The following is a 21,099-nucleotide window of genomic DNA, read 5'->3' as shown; positions in this document are numbered from 1 at the left end:
TAATAATTATTTAATTAATATATTCAGTACATTATTGTATTTTATATATTCCCTTTGTTAGATATGTCTAATAATTTGCTAAGGACTACTAGTAAATTATTATAGTAGTGGAATGGGGGTTGTTTTTTCATCTTGAAAATATTTAATATAGTTAGGGAAGGATGTTACGTGGTTGTTTTCTGTGACGAATTAATTGTTATAATAACCACACTTAAACCACGTGAAATAATAATATAGTTTATTAAGCTTTTGGCCCAAACCACTATACATTTAAAGTAACTTGCTGCTGCCTATCATTAGACCATACATGTTAGGGAGAGAAAATATAAAGAGTTACAATTTGGACCGTTGTAATTAATTATTAATTGTGAATTTTAGGAAATCCAAGCTAAGAAATTTTTTATGGTTAAAATTACATTAGGGTTACACAGGGTTGTACTATAGATTAAGCCGACCGGGCTAGCCAGGTGGGTAAAGTGCCTGCCTAGCAACCCAAAGGTCGTGGGTTCGAATTCCGCCTCGGACTTGGATCAGAGTAGTGCAAAAACCTTGGTAGGTGCATTATGGCCACAGAAGCCGATGCACCAACAACTAACAAAAAAAAAAAAAAAAAATCTATATATAATATACATGTGGATACACATAGATAAAAATATTAAATTCTTACTTACTGTCTAGCTGCTTCTTGCCGATGCTACCAAAACCTTTTGTGCATACTGGCAAGAGGTGCTGCCTAACGTTTACATTATAGGATTAAATTAGTTGATGCGTAATAGGGTGCCAAGTTGTACTATCCTGGATCCAATGGATTCTTATTTGAGATGTGCTACTTCATGCTCTGATCATCTGCTGGGCTGTACTGGTGGCTGCGTGTGGGCTACCTTTTCCTCAATTTTCCACATCTTCCTCTATTTTCTTGTTGAATAGGTGGAAATAGGCCTCCATAGTCAAGTGTTCAGAAGTGGAAGTGCATTAGCACACACACACACACTGAGTAGACCGGGATTCAAGCCTGGTCTACTCATCCCTTGATCATTGCCTCCATGATTTTCCCTGCTACTGAAGTTAGACTGACCGATCAGTAATTTCCCACTACACTCTTAGAACTGCTCTTATGTATTGAACATACATTGGCACTTTTCCAATCCAGTGGAATCATTCCCGAGTCCAGTGATGCTCTCATAATTAGCCTCAATGGTTCAATGCACTCGCTGCCTCCCTTAAAATTGTAGGGTATGTGCCATCAACCCCAGGAGCCTTACTCGCTTGTAGGCACGAAAGTTTTTTCATTAAATAATCATTTGAAATTTCAGTATCATTAATTATATATTTTTCAACTTCACTCCCATAATTTCTCATTTACATAAAGGCTTTTTCCTCCGTAAATGTCAATGCACAGTAACTATTGAGTTCATTTGCAACATCAGCTGGGGTATCTAATACTATCCGACATCCATTACATAAGGGTCCTATCTGGTTTGTCTTCTCTTCTTTACGTTTATATATGCGAAGAATTCCTTATCCCCACTCTTCGCTCTCTCTCTCTCTCTCTCTGCCAGCAATTTCTCATAATCTGCCTTTGCCAGCGTAACCTTTTCTGTTGCATTATTACAGATCAATTTGTAGCTGTTATAGGCTTCAGTACTATTTATTGCTCTGTAACTTTTCATGCCGTCTTTTTCTGCTCTGCTCAAGTAATCTAGCAACTTCATTATTCATCCAACTTAGAATCCTCTTCGTGGAGTATTTTTTTAATGGTACATAAGCATTCAAGGCTTCTGTGATTGATGTTTTAAAGGTATACTATAATTGAATTGTATGCGCTCTCTGTGAGATATCTATCCAGTTAATAGAGGCCATGTAGCACCTTAAGCTATCATTTCCCTTCCTGAAATTATAACCCATTCCTTTGCCTTTAACTACTGCAGCCTCTCTCTCTTCATAACCAGGCGCCTCCGTAGCCAGGTGGGAAGGAGCAGCAGTGCATAGCACACACTTCTTGATTAGACCGGGGTTCGAGCCCGTCACCACCAAATATGGAGGATTCGGAAAGGTCAGGGAATGACCACCGCATATCCCAGAGCAATATGGCCTTAGTTGCTAATGCTCCCAAATAACAAAACTAATACAATGTCTTCATAGCCCATGTAGAACTCCGTGATCACTTCCTACTACTGGTTCCTGTATATTGTCAGTCCTATTATGTCATCTGGTACATGGGTGAATCAGGTCTAGAATATTCTTTTCCCTAACATGTTGATACAAATAACAATCATCCCCCGTGTCGAGTTTCCTTTCTATTTGCTCCAATCAATTAGAAACAAATTAAAATCACCCATAATAAAACATTCACTCTTACTTGCCATTTCATTTGAATATAGAGGCTCTCATCGTAATCCTGCCCTGTAGATTACTCCCACTCTCATTATACCTTTGCTTCCAACCATCTCACATCATACAGATTCTATACTAGCATGCAAAATGTCTAAATCCAGGAAGAACCCCATCAATGTGATTACATTTCTTGAAATGTTTATATATGCACTTATTTGGTTTGTTTTGCACCTTATTTTTTTTCTTATGCATATATAAAAATGATGTTAAATAACTCTGAAGAATACCAGAAATAAAATAATATTTAATTATTTAATTAAATCAAATAACACAGTGTCGAAAAATACATAAGTAACCAACTTATTTAAACCTAAAAGATTAAATTATTCTGCAGCCAGTGCATCCGCTATACTGGGATCATTTTGTAGTTAATTTATCCCATTTTATTTCTTTCACTTTAATATACTGATACTAATTTGTATTAATCCTGTATTTTGTAGGTTATCCTGATTTGATGAGACTGTTGATCTATTCTGGTTTTGATCCTCAACAAAGGGATAATTATGGACATACACCTCTACATTTGGCTTGTTTAAATGATAATTCAATTGCTGTAGAAGATTTATGTGAAAAAGTATGCTTAAATTTGTGTAGATATTGTTTCGTTTATAATTTACTTTAAAAATGCAAATAGTGGTGTTATTCAGACAAATTTATTTTAAATAGAATTTATTAAAAGTAGAATTTTTATCATATTATTTAAATATAGTGCACTGAAGTGGGATTTACTCAAAGAGGTAACTACCATCAGGGGTAAAGGGAAGGGTTTTTGCTTTCGTAAAGGCGACTACGGTGGTCTGAAACAGTATTTAAATTCTTTACGGTGGGACCAACTGATGATGTGTTACCAACAGCAAATTCAAAATGGGAAGCATTCAAAGAATTCATCTTGGAACCTACTAGGCTTTATGTACCAACTAAGAAATAATGTTCAAGGTTTAGGCCTAAATGGATGTCAGATGAACTAATGAGACATGTGGCAGAGAATAAAAATGCATGGGATACATATAAATTAATTTGTGACATGGAAGCCTATGATAAATATAAGTTGGTCTGTAACCAAGTCACAAAGGAGATTAGGCAGGCAAAGGCAGATTATCAGAAATCTTTGGCAAAGGATGCAAAGAAAAACAGCAAAGAGTTCTTTACCTATGTAAATTCTAGAAGGAAAGGGATGAATCAGATTGGTCCACTGAATATTGATGGTTCAACTGTTGATGATCCTGCTCAGGTGGCTAACAAACTAAATGAGTATTTTGCATCTACATTCACACATGAGGAGTTATTCAGGGAGGGGGAATGCCAGAGGTGAATTAAACTCTGGCAGTGAGCTAGATGATTTTGTAATCGCTGAGAGGAAAGTGGAGGTTGTGAAGAGTGTTGAAGATAAACGTAAAAAAAGCACCTGGGGTGGACGGGTTCTATCCAGTTATATTAAAGGAAGCAGCAAAGGAAGTAAGCAATAGCCATAATCATGAGTTTTCTTGGACTCGGGGGAGGTACCCAAGGATTTGAGATGTGCAAATGTGACCCCAATTCACAAAGGAGGATCAAAGGGCGACACAAGTAATTATAGACTTGTTAGTTTAACTTCTGTTGCAGGGAAATTAATGGAGGCACTGGTTGAAGAAGCACTGCAGGATCATCTAGACAAGACTTCAGTTATAGCTCCAACACAGCATGGTTTTGTTAAGGGGAAGTCTTGTCTGACCAATTTGATTGGATACTATGATGTGATCACAAAGGAACTGGATGCAGGGAATAACTTTATCATATATTTGGATCTTAGAAAGGCTTTTGATACTGTTGCATATGGAAGACAGCTGCACATATTGGAGCAGTGTGTCATTGGAGGCTGTTTGTTAGTTATTTGATTTTTAGGAGCATTAGCAACTAAGGCCATATTGATCCGGGAATATGCAGTGGTCATTCCCTGACCTTTCCGCATCCTCCGTATTTGGTGATGACGGGCTCGAACCCTGGTCTAATTGAGAAGCGTGTGCTACCCACTGCTGCTCCTTCCCACCTGGCTACGGAGGCGCCTTGGCATTGGAAGCAAATTGCTTCTATGGATAAAGGGATGGTTGAGTGACAGAAGACAGAATGGTAATCAATGGACACTGCTGTTCATGGACTAATGTGGAGTCCCTCAGGATTCAGTGTAATATTGTTGTTTTCTATATTTATAAATGATATTGATGATGGTATATCAGGCTTAATGTCCAAATGTGCAGACGATACGAAGGTTGGCAGGGTAGTTAAGGACACTAATGACAGTATGCTGCTGCAACAGGATCTAGAAAAGTTTAGCAGATGGGCCGACAGGTGGCAAATGTAACGTACTACATATGGGAAACAATAACCCCAGAGTAATGTATCAACTCTGTGGTACTACACTGGCAGTGGTAGAGAATGAATAGGACCTGGGGATAATTGTGCAGGCAGACATCAAGTTTTCTGAGCAGTGCAGACGATCTGCAAGAGTAGCTCATGGTGTCTTGTCAGTGATATACAGGAATTTTTCTAGCAGGAATAAGGAGGTGATTATCTCCTTGTGTAAGACAATGGTCAGGCCACACCTTGAGTACTGTATACAGGTCTGGAGGTCTCATTTTAAGAAGGATATAGAGTTGTTGGAACGAGTACAGAGAAGGACAACAAGATTAATGAATGGAAAAAATTGTTGCTCTTACGAAGCAAGGCTTAAGTTTTGCAGATTACAGTGTCTGGAGACTAGGCACCTGCGAGGTGATCTGATTGAGGTGTATAAAGCCTTGAATGGTTTCAGCATCTTTAGTGCTGATGGGATTCTTCTTGCTCAGAATAATAAACCTGAGAGGGCATAAATTGAAATTGATGAAAGACAGTTGTAGGATAGATGTGCAGAAGTTTGCCTTTATCCAGCAGGTAGTTGATTGCAGAACAGACGTCCATCTTTTGTTGTGGAAGTTGATAGGCTAAATAGATTTAAAGCTGAGCTGGACAGTATTTGGAATGAACGGATGGGCGAAACGTGAGGGGTTTTTTTTTTTTTGTTTGTTTGATGCTGCATAAGCTTGCTTTTTCATCGTATGCCTCTGTTAATTTCAATATGATAAAGGCTGTTCCACTAATATTTTTTATCAGGTACACTATCCTACAGTATGTATTGGGGAGCATCACTCTCGGGAAGTAATGATTTAATTCCAGAGGGCATGTGACAGTTATATGGCAGTTCCAGTTAAAGGGTTTGTTAGTGGAAAGTCTTTTCTGACAAATTTGATTGGATATTATGATGTGGTTACAAAGGAACTGGATGCAAAAAATAATTTTGATATCATATATTTGGATTTCAAGAAAGCTTTTGACACTGTTGCGCATAATGAAAGAAGACATTCATTAAGTATGTTTAATTAACTCATAAACAAAGGTTAACCACTAACTATTGTACAAATTGGAGCAGAATGGTATTAAGGGTAAGTTTCTACAATGGATAAAAGGGTGGTTGAGTGGGAGAAGACAGAGTGGTAATCAATGGGTTTTGCTCTTTGTGGACTAATGTTATTAGTGGAGTCCCACAGAGTTCGGTGTTGAGCCCAATGTTGTTTTGTATATTTATCAATGATATTGATGAAGGTATATCAGGCTTAGTGTTGAAGTTTGCAGATGATACAAAGGTTGGCAGGGTTGTTAATGACAGTAATGGCTGTGTGCTACTGCATCAGGATCTAGAAAGTTTTGGCAGATGGACTGAGAAGTGGCAACTGAAGTTTAACAGTCACAAATGCAAAGTACTGCGTTTGGGTGGCAGTAACCCCAAGAGAAATGTATCAACTGGTTAGTATTATTACACTCACTGTAGTTGGAGAATGAAAGAGACCTTGGGGTAATGGTGCAGTCAGATATGAAATTTTTTGAGCAATGCAGAGAGGCTGCCAGAGTCAGTCATGGATTGTTGTCAATGATGTATTGGAATTTTGCTAGCAGGGAAAAGGAGGTGATTATTCATTTGTATAAGGCAATGGTCAGGCCACGCAAGGGTTTATACAAAAACTGAATTTTGAAAAAAAAAAACGGTTTTCGAATTCCTGTATTTCCAAAAAAAAAACGGTTAAACTGGTTTTTGAATTTTTACAAAAAAAAATATATATAATTAAAACAGTAAAAAAATATTTATACTTATTTTAAAATATTTCAGTTCATTTAATATTTATGGAATTACAAAAATATAACAAAATAAAATATACTCCATACAAAAACCAAATAAAAAAAAAAAACTAAAATAACTAAAATCCATACAAAATATAAATTTGAGTGAAAGCCAATGCAACAAGGCATCATATGTTTAAGAGTATAAATAATCTATATAATATTGGTGGAAATACACTATAGAAAACTCTTAAATGAAAAAACTACATTTGTAGTGTGAAAGGGCATCATTTTATCTGTATCCCATATTGTGCTCATCGTTCACAACGAGTTGCCATGTATTGCACTACCTTAGCCGACCGGGCTAGCCGAGTGGGTAAAAGCACCTACCTGGCAACCCAAAGGTTGCGGGTTTGATTCCCGCCTTGGGCTTGGATCAGAGTACTGCAAAAACCTTGTGAGGTGCAATATGGCCACAGAAGCCGATGCGCCAACAACTACCAAAAAAAAAAAAAAAAAAAATTGCACTACCTTGAATAAGTAACGCCTTATACACCTCTTCACTAAAAGAGGTGTATAAGGCTTTGAATGGCTTGAGCATGCTCAGTGCCGATGGGATTCTTCCTCTTGCTCAGAATAATCACTTGAGAGGGCATAAATTCAAATTGAGGAAGGACGGATGTCGGATAGGTGTGCGGAAATTTGCCTTTAGCCAGCAGGCAGTTGGTTTGTGGAATAGACTTCCATCACTTGTTGTTGAAGTTGATAGCCTAAACAAATTTAAGGCTCAGCTGGACAGGTATTTTGAACGAACGGAGGGGTGAAATGGGAGTAGTGGTTGTGTTTTTTTTTGGCTGATGCTGAATAAGCTTGCTTTCTTGCATCATATGCCTCTACTAATGCTAATGCTTAAAAGAGAAGACTTTATTACTTATTCTCAGTGGGCACCACCGCCACCCAGACAGCACCGTTTCAAGGCTTGTTGGCCCTTCATCGGTGGGTGGGTGAGCAGGTACCCTGGTATTGTAGACATGACAATCCAGTTGTGAAGATAATCACACAATATGAGAGATGCTAAAAGGTTGCATTGACTTTCACTCAAACATTATTATACACACCTTTGTGTGATTATCTTCACAACTGGATTGTCGTGTCTACAATACCAGGGTACCTGCCCCCCCACCCCCACACACACACCGATGAAGGGCCAACAAGCCTTGAAACAGTGCCATTTGGGTGATTGGTGCCCACTGAGAATAAGTAACAATAGTCTTCTCTTTTAGTGAAGTTACTTATTCGAGGTAGTGCAATACATGGCAACTCATTGTGAAGGATGAGCACAATATGAGATACAGATAAAATGATGCCCTTTCACACTACAAACGTAGTTTTTTTGTTTAAGAGTTTTCTATGGTGTATTTACACCAATATTATATAAAATATAAATTATAAATTCTTATTTCATTTAGTATTTTTCTTCAGGAAATATGATTTCAAAAAACATAATGTCCACCTGAACAATTACTTAATCTTGTTCTTATTCCAGATACAAAATTGCCTGAAATAGAAAATTCTCTCACTGGCTACTGAACTTGGTTTTATCGTTTTTAGGGCATCAAATAATAAATATAAATTATTTTTTAGCATTAGCATTAGCATTAGTAGAGGCATTTGATGCAAGAAAGCAAGCTTATGCAGCATCAGCCAAAAAAAAAAAAAAAAAAAAAAACCACTTCCACTTCACCCCTCTGTTCGTTCAAAAATACCTGTCCAGCTGAGCCTTAAACTTATTTAGGCTATCAACCTCCACCACAAGGGATGGAAGTCTGTTCCACCAACCAACCACCCGCTGGCTAAAGGCAAATTTCCGCACGTCTATCCTACATCTGTCTTTCCTCAATTTGAATTTATGCCCTCTCAGGTGATTATTCTGAGCTAGAGGAAGAATCCCATCAGCATTGAGCATGCTTAAACCATTCAAGGCTTTATACACCTCTATCAGATCACCTCGCTGGTGCCTAGTCTCCAGACACTGTAATTTGCAAAACATAAGCCTTTCTTCGTAAGAGCACCCCTTTGTTCCATTCACTAATCTTGTTGCCCTTCTCTGTACTCGTTCCAGCAGCTCTACATCCTTCTTGAAATGAGGCCTCCAGACCTGTATACAGTACTCTAGGTGTGGCCTGACCATTGCCTTATACAATGGAATAATCACCTCCTTATCCCTGCTGGAAAAATTCCTGTATATCATGGACAATACTCCATGAGCTACTCTTGCAGCCCGTCTGCACTGCTCAGAGAACTTCATATCTGCCTGCACAACCACCCCCAAGTCCCTTTCATTCTCTACCACTGTCAGTGTTGTACCACAGAGTTGATACGTTGCTCTGGGGTTGCTGTTTCCCATGTGTAGTACTTTACAATTTTATTGATCTTTTATTGGTTGCCTCAAATACTGAAAATTTGGCCTTCGGTGTTTTCGGATTTGATATTATTTTTTCAGGTTTCTCAAGAGGAACTCGAGAAACTATGTTTCTCACATAGTTTTTCTGTGTCCGATATATTCAGAATCTGTTTCCATACAAGAATTTGGATATATTCTAGACAATATTTTTCCAGATAACTTAATAATATCGAGTTTTGAAACTAGTAGAAATACAGTAGATTTCTTTGTTTAAATGTTTTGTGGATTTTGCAAATATAGCAAAAGGGTTACCAATCCAACTTGTCTTCTTTCTTGAATTCATACTTCTAAAGCATTTAATAATTTGGAACTAATTTCAGTGTTCAAATTTTTTAGTTCATTTAACAGAAATTCAAATATGCCTTCACTTGTTAATAAATTGGCATCTCACTGCCCTAAGGTCTCAGCTGTTAGATGTACTGGTCCCAACACTTTAAGAAGCTCCATGATTTTAGGATATTGAGCGTCATTCCACATATGAGAAGCACCAATATCATTCAAAGCTAAAACAACACATTCTTTTAATGTTATAAATCTTTCAGTCATGGCCTCTAAACTATTTCATCTCTTTTGGCAGTCAAGAATCGGACTTAATTCCTTTCCTTTTTCTTGTTTTATATAATTCTGAAGGATGCTATCTCTTACAGGAAATTTTTTTAATTTGGGAAATTGATTGTTTGTAATTGTCAGACAACATAGGGAATCCACAGTTGTTATCTAGATCAAGAGAATTTTAAAAATCCTTGCCGTAGTCAACTTCACTACGTCATCTTCCGATTCCTCACTTGTAACGTAACATCGGTTTCAGCAATTTCTTTATTTTTATATAACACATCAGTAACTGCTAAGTGTATGGTGTGTGAATAGCATTGTTGATTAATTATAGGCGATAATTGGCCAAATTTTTTCATAACAGCGGCACCATCATTTGTTGCTGCAACTATGTTGGTTGCTAGATCCAAGTTAAAAATTTGTAGCCTCTCAGAAACTTCTGTTTTCTTAGCATCGCAGGAACTAACTATTGGAACTCAGCCCAAATTAAAATCTTCCGCAAAATGGTGTATGTTGATATTCAAATATCTGCAATTTCTTTTGCTAGTCCACTCATCTAAAGTTATAGAAAATTTTTTCCCCATTCTTCTTAATACAATCCAATTCATTTATAGTTTCACGTTTGGCATTGTCATAAAACATATGAATGAGATCCGTTACTCGAGTGTTGTTTTTTTGATAATGAATATTCCCATTGTTGCAAAGACCCTCGTATGAATGAGCTTGTTGTAATGCTATTAGTGGACAATCCATCCATTGCAGCAAGTTGTGCTATAATTTCTTCTAAACTGCTCCTTTTTACAAAATTAAAAATGCTGGCTTGTTTTTGTGTGCAGGAGAGGAGGGTCCAGGTGTTTCTTGCTTGTTGATCGTTTCTGTTTTCTTGTCGATTATTATTTTATGAACTGCTTTCAGATGATTATGGAGATTGCTCGTAGATAATCCGTTGCAGCTCAACGTTTTATTACAATGATTGCAGCATGCTTGGTCTTTTCCAACCTTTCTGAAATTATTCCAAACCTCTGACTTATTTGCAACATTCATTTTGGTCTAAAAATCAAATGAAACATTTTAAATATTTTTATCAATGACATTAATATTTAATAATGAAAGAATGTTATATTATTAGAATAGACATTAATATCTTTCCTTCCTTTGTTTTTATTAACTAAAACAAGAATAATAACAAGCAATAACATAAACTTCCTATTCCTGCTTGTGATCAAACTCAAGTGAACGGAGCTGTTGTGTACTGCATAGTACGGTTAGTACACAGGACTAAACTGGTTGCGCACGTGAGCAACACAGCTGATGTCATCGGTCAGTCTGTGTGATGCCACATAGAATAGCATAATAGAATGCGTTTGTGGATTTGCATGTCAAACGTTCGCCTGACTCATGTTTTACTACAATATGCTTATGCCCGAGGCAATTTCAAGTCAAAATGTTAACGTTTTTAATTAAATAATTAATTAATTTTTACATATTAATTCTAGTATATAAAACCGGTTTCTTAAATTTAAAAAACAAATTTTAAAACTGAGTTTTCGAATTTTACAAATTTATCCAAAAAAAAAACGGTTTTTAAACCGACAAACCCTAGGCCACGTCTTGAGTACTGCGTACAGGTCTGGAAGCCTCATTTTAGGAAGGATGTAGATTTGCTTGAGCATGTACAGAGGAGGACAACAAGAGTGGTGAGGGGAATGACGGTTCCTCTTACCACGAGGCTTAAGTTCTGCACATTGCAGTGGCTGGAGGCTAGGCACCTGCTATGTGATCTGATTGAGCTGTATAAGGCCTTGAATGGGTTGAGCACACTGAATTCTGATGGGATTCTTCTGCTTGCTCAGATTTTGAACCTAATCTGATATATTAGGGATATCAGATATATAAATTATATCTGATTATATCATATTAAATTATAATAATTAATCATATTAATTATATCTGATTATATCATATTAAATTATAATAATTAATCATATTAATTATATCTGATTATATCATATTAAATAAATTAGGGATGAGGTGGTGATTATTCCCTTGTATAAGGCAGTGGTCAGGCCACACCTTGAGTACTGTATACAGGTCTGCAGGCCTCATTTCAAGAAGGATGTAGAGCTGCTGGAACGAGTACAGAGAAGGGCAACAAGATTAGTGAATGGAACAAAGGGGTACTCTTACAAAGAAAGGCTTAAGTTTTGCAAATTACAGTGTCTGGAGACTAGGCACCGGCGAGGCAATCTGATAGAGGTGTATAAAGCCTTGAATGGTTTGAGCATGCTCAATGCTGATGGGATCCTGCCTCTTGCTCAGAATAATCACCTGAAAGGGCATAAATTCAAATTGAGGAAAGACAGATATAGGATAGATGTGCGGAAATTTGCCTTTAGCCAGCAGGTAGTTGGGTGGAACAGACTTCCATCCCTTGTTGGAAGTTGATAGCCTAAATAAATTTAAGGCTCAGCTGGACAGGTATTTCAAACGAATGGAGGGGTGAAGTGGAAGTTTTTTTGGCTGATGCTGCATAAGCTTGCTTTCTTGCATCATATACTAATGCTAAGGGGGCATAAATTCAAATTGAGGAAAGACAGCTGTAGAATAGATGTGCGGAAATTTCCCTTTAGCCATCAGGTGGTTAATTGCTGGAACAAACTTTCATATGTTGTTGTGGAAGTTGATAGCTTAAATAAATTCCAGGAGGAACTGGAAAAGCTTTTAGAGGGAATGGTTGTGTGAATTTTTTTTTTTTTTTTTTATTTGGTTGATGCTACATAAGCTCATATGCTTGCTTTCTTGCATCACATGTCTCTATTACTGTTACTGGCAAACAATGCAAAGAAGCAATTTTATATAGCATCAGTCAAAAAAAAAAAAAAAAAAAAACACACTGCCCACCTTACCAGTCCATCTCTTCTAATAATGTGTAATTCTTCCTTGAATGTATTCAGTATACTTACTTACACAACACCATATAGTAGTCTGTTCCAACAATCAATTACCATCTGGCTGAAAGAAAGAAAGAACTCTTTATTGTACACAACACCCCTCATGGCTACAAGCCAGGGGTTTTCTTGAAAAGAATAACACAACATAAACAGATGAGAGGGGGAAAAAAAAAAACAGCATTGTGACCAATTACACAACATGATTAAAGCCTGGAGCACACAAATGACAAATTTATACATGAAAATATATTTACAACAGTGTGTTATCTAGTAAAGTTATTTCCAGACAGAAGTCCTTTTATTGTGCAAGCAGTCATCTAAGCAGGTGCAGAAAAGTTTGAACATTGGAGTGATGGATCCATGGCAGTGATGGACAGGTCCTTGGGAGCAGGTTCTAATGTCCTGTGACATAGCCCTGAGAAGGAAGTCGGTGGAGTAAGTTCTGCCTATATTTCTTATCAACTGCGAACTTGTAGAGATTGCCATTCAAGGAGTGTATGTACTGCAGCATTTGCACAGCTAAGAACTGATTGAATAACTTGAACAGGTTTGGGGGTATCCTGAAGGACTGGATTGGCCCTAAGGCTTGGGATCCTCCATCCGCAGTTAGCCCAGAAATCTGGTTCGGAAATAATGCCAACTGTCATTTTGACGGCAAAGACAGGTCTTTTCTCGTGGATGATGGCAGGAAGACATCTGATGTTGAGAGCTGCCGCCATCTTGGTTCAGGGGTAAGCTGATATTTTCATATGGCCCACTTCAATAGCCAGAATTCCCCTGCAAAAATCCATCTAAGATGTGACATAGCAGTTGAAGTCAATATTTACACATCTGTCTTGTAACCATCCTTTTTCTGTTTAAATTAATCTCCTTTTGTGCATTGTCTGAGAGAGTTAGAATGCCATCATCAATAAGTTTACTCAGTCCATTTAAAGGCAAACACTTCGGTCAGGTTGACTTGCAAGTTTCTAGCCTCCAAGTGCTGCAATTTGCAGAACTGAAGTCTTATATAGTAAGAGTACCCCCTTTTTATTCTTGACCAATCTGGTTGCTCTTTTCTGCACCTGTTCCAAGAGATCCATCCACATCTTTCTTAAAATGAGACTTTCAGACTTGTATGCAGTACTTAAGATGTGGCTTAACCATTTCTTGTACACTGGGATAACACCCATTGTATAAGCAATGCTGTTATTCCGTGACACACCTCTACCCCTGCTGGCAGATTCCTCTATATCATTCACAGAACTCCCAGGCTCCTCCCCCCACTAGTGACCATTTCAAGGCTTGTTAGCCTTTCATCGGTGGGTGGGCAGGTACCCTGGTATTGCAGACATGACTATCCAGTTGTGTGTCCTGGTATTGCAGACATGACTATCATGTTGTGTGAATAATCACACAATATCAGAGATGCTAAAAGGTGTACATGATAATATAAAAGTTAAACTCAATGCAACAAGGAATCATAGGTTTAAGAGTATAAATAATCTATATAACATGGTGTAAATACACTCATAGATCAAAGGGGAAAAAACTGTTTGTAGCGTAAAAAGGCATTTTATCTGTATCTCATATTGTGCTCCTCCTTCACTAAAAGAGAAGACTATTGTCTTCTCTTTTACACTACAAATGTTGTTTTTTGCCCTTTAAGAGTGATCTATGGTGTATTTACACTATGTTATATAGATTATTCAAATCTATAGTTCTTTGAGATAACAGAGGAGGAGAAAAAGCAGTATGTACTGGAACTTAAGAACAGGTTTGAGCTTCTGCAGACTGCTCAGGACCAAGATATCGACGAGGAATATTACAACTTTCTGAAAGTGATAAAGCCCAAGAAACCTATAGGAAAACAGAAATCCAAAGAAGAAAAAATTAGTCAAGAAACACTTGTCATGATGAACCAAAGACGACAAATGAAGAGCAAGAAAAACACTGACAGGGAGAAAATTGAGTATACTGAGTTATGCAAAGCCATTAGAAAGAGACTCAGAGAGGACATAAGAAGATTTAACACAAGAAAAGTAGAACAAGCATTAAGGGAAAACAAAGGATTTAAATCAGTAGCCATGAGCAGAAAGACAAATGATACTGAAACTGAAGAATAGCGATGGTGTACTTATAAACAGCAGAGAAGGCATAATTCAAATAGCAGAAGACTACTATAGAGAATTATACAAGGAGCGAGGGAATGATACCAGCAGTGGGGAAGATGGATTGCAAAGTAGCAACACATACGACATACCCGATATTCTTCCTGATGAGGTAGAACATGCATTGAAGAAAATGAAGAATCGGAAAGCCCCGGGGGAAGATGAAGTTACTGAAGAGTTGTTAAAATTGGGAGGAAGAGACATAACACAAAAACTGGCAAGGCTCTTCACAAAGTGCATTAGAAAAGGTGTGATGCCTAAGCAGTGGAATAATGCAATCATAGTTTTGCTGCATAAGAAAGGAGATAAATCAGAAATTGGAAATTATAGACCAATTAGCTTGTTATCCCATATCTACAAGTTGTTCACAAGGGTCATTACTAACAGATTAGAAAGAATACTTGATGAGAATCAACCGAAAGAGCAAGCTGGCTTTAGGACAGGATTCTCAACTATGGATCACCTTCACGTAATATCACAGCTAATGGAGAAAGCAAATGAATATAAAACACCATTATGCCTGGCATTTGTGGATTATGAAAAGGCATTTGACTCCATACAGCATAAGGCAATGTTTCAGGCACTGGAAAGACAAGGCATAGATACTCCATATATTATGATTTTGAAGAAAATATATGAGAGTGCTACATCCTTCATTAGACTAGACAAAGACAGTAGCAAATTTAAAATCGAGAAAGGAGTTCGACAGGGAGACACAATATCTCCGAAGCTGTTTACTGCTGCCCTTGAGGAAGCTTTCAGAAGATTAGACTGGTCGCAGAAAGGAGTCAATGTGAACGGAGAGTACCTAAACCATTTACGATTTGCAGATGACATTGTGGTCATAAGCCACGATCCCAAAGAATTAGAGGAAAATCTTAATCAATTATGCACAGTTAGTAAGGATTTTGGACTAAAGATGAATATGGCTAAAACAAAAGTAATGATGAACAAGTATGCCACGGAAAGGGAAATAATGATTGAAGGAGCAGTAATTGAAAACGTGGAGTCATATACTTATCTGGGACAAGTTATTAGCTGTAATAATGATAAATGGCTGGAAGTCAAGAGAAGAATAAATTTTGGATGGATAGCATTCAGGAAATATAGTCACATACTGAAGAGCAATATCCCAGTTTCTCTGAAACGTAAAATAATGAATCAATGTATACTCCCCACTATGACTTATGGAAGTGAAACTTGGGCACTCACCAAAAGAATGGAAGAGAAGCTGAGAACTACACAGCGAAGAATGGAACGAATCATATTGGGAATCAGACTGTTAGATAAGAAGAGAAACACATGGATTAGGCAGCAAACTCAAGTAAAGGACATTCTTATCAAAATTAAAGAACTAAAATGGTCTTGGGCAGGACACATAGCTCGAAGACATGATGACAGATGGACTAAGAAAATAACAGAATGGTACCCAAGAGGAGCTAGAAGAAAACCTGGAAGACAAAGGCGGAGATGGATAGATGAAATTCATGAGTCTTCGAGTAGTAAATGGATGGCCAGTGCTCAAAACAGAAGGAACTGGAAAGTTGCTGGAGAGGCCTTCATCCTGCAGTGGATTGAAAATGGCTGATGATGATGATGATATAGATTATTTATACTCTTAAACCTATGATGCCTTGTTGCATTGAGTTTAACTTTTATATTATCACGTACACCTTTTAGCATCTCTCATATTGTGTGATTATCTTCTCAACTGGATTGTCATGTCTGCAATACCAGGGTACCTGCCTGCCCACTGATGAAAGACCAACCAGCCTTGAAATGGTGCCGTCTGGGTGGTGGTGGTGCCCACTGAGAATAAGTAACAATAGTCTTCTCTTTTAGTGAAGCATTACTTATTCGAGGTACTGCAATACATAGCAACTTGTTGTGAAGGAGGAGGAGCACAATATGAGATACAGATAAAATGATACCCTTTTACACCTATGTTATATACAGTATTGGTCCTAGAAGAATAGTACACATTTATAACCACATTCTACCTCTGCCACTCACCCACCATAACAGTATCTTGCCCATAATGCCACACTGCTATTATTTGTACAGCAGTCTTTTGCTTGGAACAGTGACCAAAGCTTTACCGAAATCTAAATATATGATATCAAATTATTATTTGCATCCAGTTTCTCTGTTACAGCACCATAGTATTTAATCAGATTGGTCAAACAGAACCCCCCCCCCTTAACTAATCCATGCTATGATTTATGTATAATTCCATTCCTGTTAAGATGATCCTGTAGTACTTTTTAACCACTGCCCTCGTTATTCTTCCTGGAACTGAGGGTCAAGCTTACAGGTCAATAATTGCTTACATCACCCTTTTATCTCACCTGGTGAAAAGGAGACACATTTGCACTCCTCCAGTCTATAGGAATCTCTCTCTCTCTCTCTCTCTCTCTCTCTCTCTCTCTCTCTCTCTCTTGAATCCAGGGATGCTTTCATACTTATGGCCAGGGTTTGCTTACCTTCATTTGCGGTTTGTTTTAAAATACTGGATAGATCCCACAGCCTGAGGTGCCTTATTTACTTTTATCTTCAGTGGCTTCTCTTCACAGTGGCAGGTGAATGGTACAAAATAGGATGAGATACCTGGACCTCTTCACGGAGTGTGTGAGATAGTATTTATTGATATTGTCATTGCTATCTATTGATAGTGTACTAATACTTAATAGCAGAAAGAATGTGACACCCAAAATAAACTGTTGGAAACATTGTCTTCCACTGGAGGACAGAAGCAATTCATTCCAAACTAAGTAGACCACTATAATTGACCTCCCAGAGCATTTTGACCTATGATCCATCATTTCAGAAGCTTAAAGCTTTAGCTGAAAAATCTTAAACTGAATTTCAGAGCCAAGTCTCCCTTTATCTTATAATCAACAATTTACCTTATAATGTACTTGAACTGCAAGAAGCCATGAACCTCAAGGAATGGTGCTGCTAGTCCTGATGAAACATATTATATAATACTTCAACATTTAGATAACAAAACATTATCCTTACTGCTGACCTTTTTCAATAGTATCTTCACTAAAAATTCATTTCCCAGCTCCTGTCATTGTTCCTATATACTGGCAATCCCCAAATCAGGGAAGAAAAACTCTGATCCTGAGCTATATACCATTTCTCTTACCAGTTGCTGAAATAAAATGATAGAAAATATGGTAGTGTTGACTGACTTGCTATATTGAGTCCCAAATCTGATACACTGATAATTTGGCTTCCAAAAAAACTAATCACAGTCAAAGCTGAATCAGGAATGCATTTATCTAAAATGAACACATCATCACAGTATGCTTTGACATAGAGAAAGTCTTAGATACCATATAGTATTTTGGTATCTTGAGAGATCTCCATTCCTTTAATCTGAGAGGCCACCTATCATATTTCATCCCAAATTTACTTTCAAGTTCAGTATTCTTAAGTTGAATCTGAAATCTATACACAAGGAGTCCCTCGAGACTGTTCTCAGTGCCACTTTATTTTCAATAAAAATAAATCATATGACCAAAAATATTCTGAACACAGACTCGTACTTCTCTGCTGATCTTACAAGCTTCATCAAGAGGTAATACCAAATCCAATTAATGATATTGATCTGTGAATTGGCACAGAATGGATATATAGACTATCATACCAGAAATTTGCTGCCATACACTTCTGTAACAAGTGGAAGATGCATCCTAATCCAGAGTAACACTTAGAAAACCATTCTATTTCAGTCATGAACAGCATTCATCTCTTTTGTTTAATTGGTATGGGGGGAGGAGAGTAGCCTGTGCGGACAAAGCTCTTTGACGCTCTTGGAACAGAGAAGTTTTTCCTGATTTATTTTCTGATTTATTAGCTTAAATTGTCATATTAACTTATTTCTAGAGTAGCTTTATATTCCTAGTTATGATACTTAGTTTAAAGTTTAACTTAGACAGAGATTTTGTAGGTATTACTTAGTATCGGTAACGGTATCAAATCCACATGTTACAAATTGAACGAAAGGTTCGATTTATTAACCAATCGTTATATTAAATTATCTTCTATAAGTAGATTATAGACCTAGTCAGGATCCTTAGTTTATTCTAAATTGAGATAGCGAGATTTGGAAGCTAATCAATACTTACGAGTCCGTAGAAGTACCGTTCGTGAATTCCCGCCATTTTTACACGATAGCATAACCTTAGTGTAGTATAGTGCATAATATAATATTGTCAATTAATCAGTAAATCTATTAATCTTGATAAACTTTATTGTCAATTAAATTGTACTTTTAACTCTATATATATATATATATATATATATATATACTAAATAGATACGTTATAGTGTAAAGTTAATATCTTTAAAGTTTGAAAATCCATATAGCCATAGTCCTGCCATATCTCCAGTATACATGAAAACCAAAATATAAATCATATTAAGTAAATTAATAAAATAATAAAATAATAAGCCCAACACAGGAAAATTATTTTGCAAGGAACTTTGTCGAGGGCTAAACCCTTACAAAATAACCAACCCATGCTAGACTGGCTCAGTCTAGCATGGGTTGGTTATTTTGTAAGGGTTTAGCCCTCGACAAAGTTCCTTGCAAAATAATTTTCCTGTGTTGGGCTTATTATTTTATTATTTTATTAATTTACTTAATATGATTTATATTTTGGTTTTCATGTATACTGGAGATATGGCAGGACTATGGCTATATGGATTTTCAAACTTTAAAGATATTAACTTTACACTATAACGTATCTATTTAGTATATGCATAACGTCCGATGTAATGTTCGATCGTTTGATGGCATTAATTGGGTGTTCTATATATTACACTTTAACTATAATTTTACATCTTTACAACCTAAACTCAGTAATTTTATGGATGCTTTATATATATATATATATATATATATATATATATATATATATATATATATATAACAACTTAATCGTAACAAATAATTAACACATAACTATAGTGGTACACGTGATACGGAAGTTATATAAAGGGAACTCGCAGAAAACACTAGATACCGAATATAGCGTTATAACTGTTTTGGGATATAACTTAAGGATTTAATTTTGTTTTGAAATTTTATTGAATTAAATCGGAATCATGACTCAGACCAGAGCAGCAAAGCAAAAGGCTCAAGCTAATGGGAGTGCTGTGGTTCAGGGGAGAACTGAGGGGGGCAGTTGCCCTCTGAATCAGTCTTTTAAAATGCACTGTTTGCTTGATGTTTGCGGAGCAGTCAGGTACGGGACATAATACTGCCAAGGGGGATGTCTTTGTGTGTGCACGATGTAAGGAGTGCAAGGAAATCAGGCGACAACTCAGCATTGTAATGGGCCTTTATGAGAGCTTGAAGGACAGGGTGGATGCCCTCGAAGGAAATAAATTGAGGGGCCCATCAAGCTCTCAGCCACCCACATCAACGCCAGAGCTTGCACTTGGTCATCAGGCAACACAGAGGCAGCCCCCTAGGCAGAATGCGCTGGTCCCACAGGAACTAGTAGTTGTTGGTGACTCTATTGTCAGGGAAGCGGGGAACATGCTTTGCAAAAAGGATAGGTGGAATAGGACCAGGGTATGTCTGCCAAGGGCAAAGGTTGATGACGTTGTAGAGCGGATATCATCTTTTAAGGGCACAAAAGGTGATATAGTTGTACACGTTGGCACTAAAGATATTAAGAGTAGGAGACCGGCGGAATTACTTAGCAAGTACAGGTCACTGTTGAAAAAAAGCCGTGAATTAGGGTTGAATTTGAAAGTGTCTGCAATTCTGCCCAGACACGATAGGAGGGAGTATATGATGAGAGCCTTGTCGATCAATTCGGCCCTGGAAAGATTGTGCAAGGCTCAAGGGGTAGAATTTTTTTCAGCCTGGACTGTACTTGTTAACAGGAGAGATTGCTTCTACAGGGATGGGATACACTTAAACAGAAAGGGTGCAAGAATTTTTGCTGATGCTGTCGAGGCAGAGTTAGGTGGGTCGGAAAACTGCTAGTTGGGGGGGATACAAGGACTAAAAGATTAACAGTAGCCACTGGCAGAGGTAGAAGTGATTCTTGCACTGCTTCTATTGAAATGAGCAGAAGCCTGAAAAACAAGATGCAGGATATTTCAGAGACTGCTGGGAGTCATTGCGGTACAAGTAAACACATGGGTTGTGTTAGGGTAGCCAAGAATAGAAACAGGTGCATGTACAAAGGGTACTAGGAAAGTTTTGCAATACAGCTTTGTTTATTTAATTTTTTCAAAGTAATTTCCTCTACATTCAATACACCTCTCCATCCTCCGAAACCAATCTTTAAACCAGTTCTGCCAAGTTTCACTAGGGAGTAAAGCACACTCGTCCCAAGCCCGTAGAAGGTCCTCATCACTGGAAAACCGCCTCCCTTTTAGCTTCATTTTCACATGCGGGAACAGTGCAAAGTCGCAGGGAGCAAGGTCTGGA

The 21,099-nt window shown here is 37.4% G+C and overlaps 1 protein-coding gene across 1 annotated transcript in view; it reads left to right on the top strand.

Annotated features, from left to right (window-relative positions):
• The window catches only part of Patsas (palmitoyltransferase Patsas), a 207,714-nt gene that overhangs the window by 76,928 nt on the left and 109,687 nt on the right, over nt 1-21,099 (top strand). The window contains exon 4 of the mRNA XM_090370000.1: nt 2,835-2,968. Within this exon, the coding sequence (XP_090226126.1) occupies nt 2,835-2,968 (134 nt within the window). The remainder of the gene's footprint in view (nt 1-2,834; nt 2,969-21,099) is intronic.

The sequence above is a fragment of the Mastigoproctus giganteus genome, chromosome 3 (genome assembly GCF_048544385.1).
Source record: "Mastigoproctus giganteus isolate SK-2022 chromosome 3, ASM4854438v1, whole genome shotgun sequence".
Taxonomy (NCBI): Eukaryota; Metazoa; Arthropoda; class Arachnida; order Uropygi; family Thelyphonidae; genus Mastigoproctus; species Mastigoproctus giganteus.
This window is presented reverse-complemented; position numbering and strand designations above follow the sequence as displayed.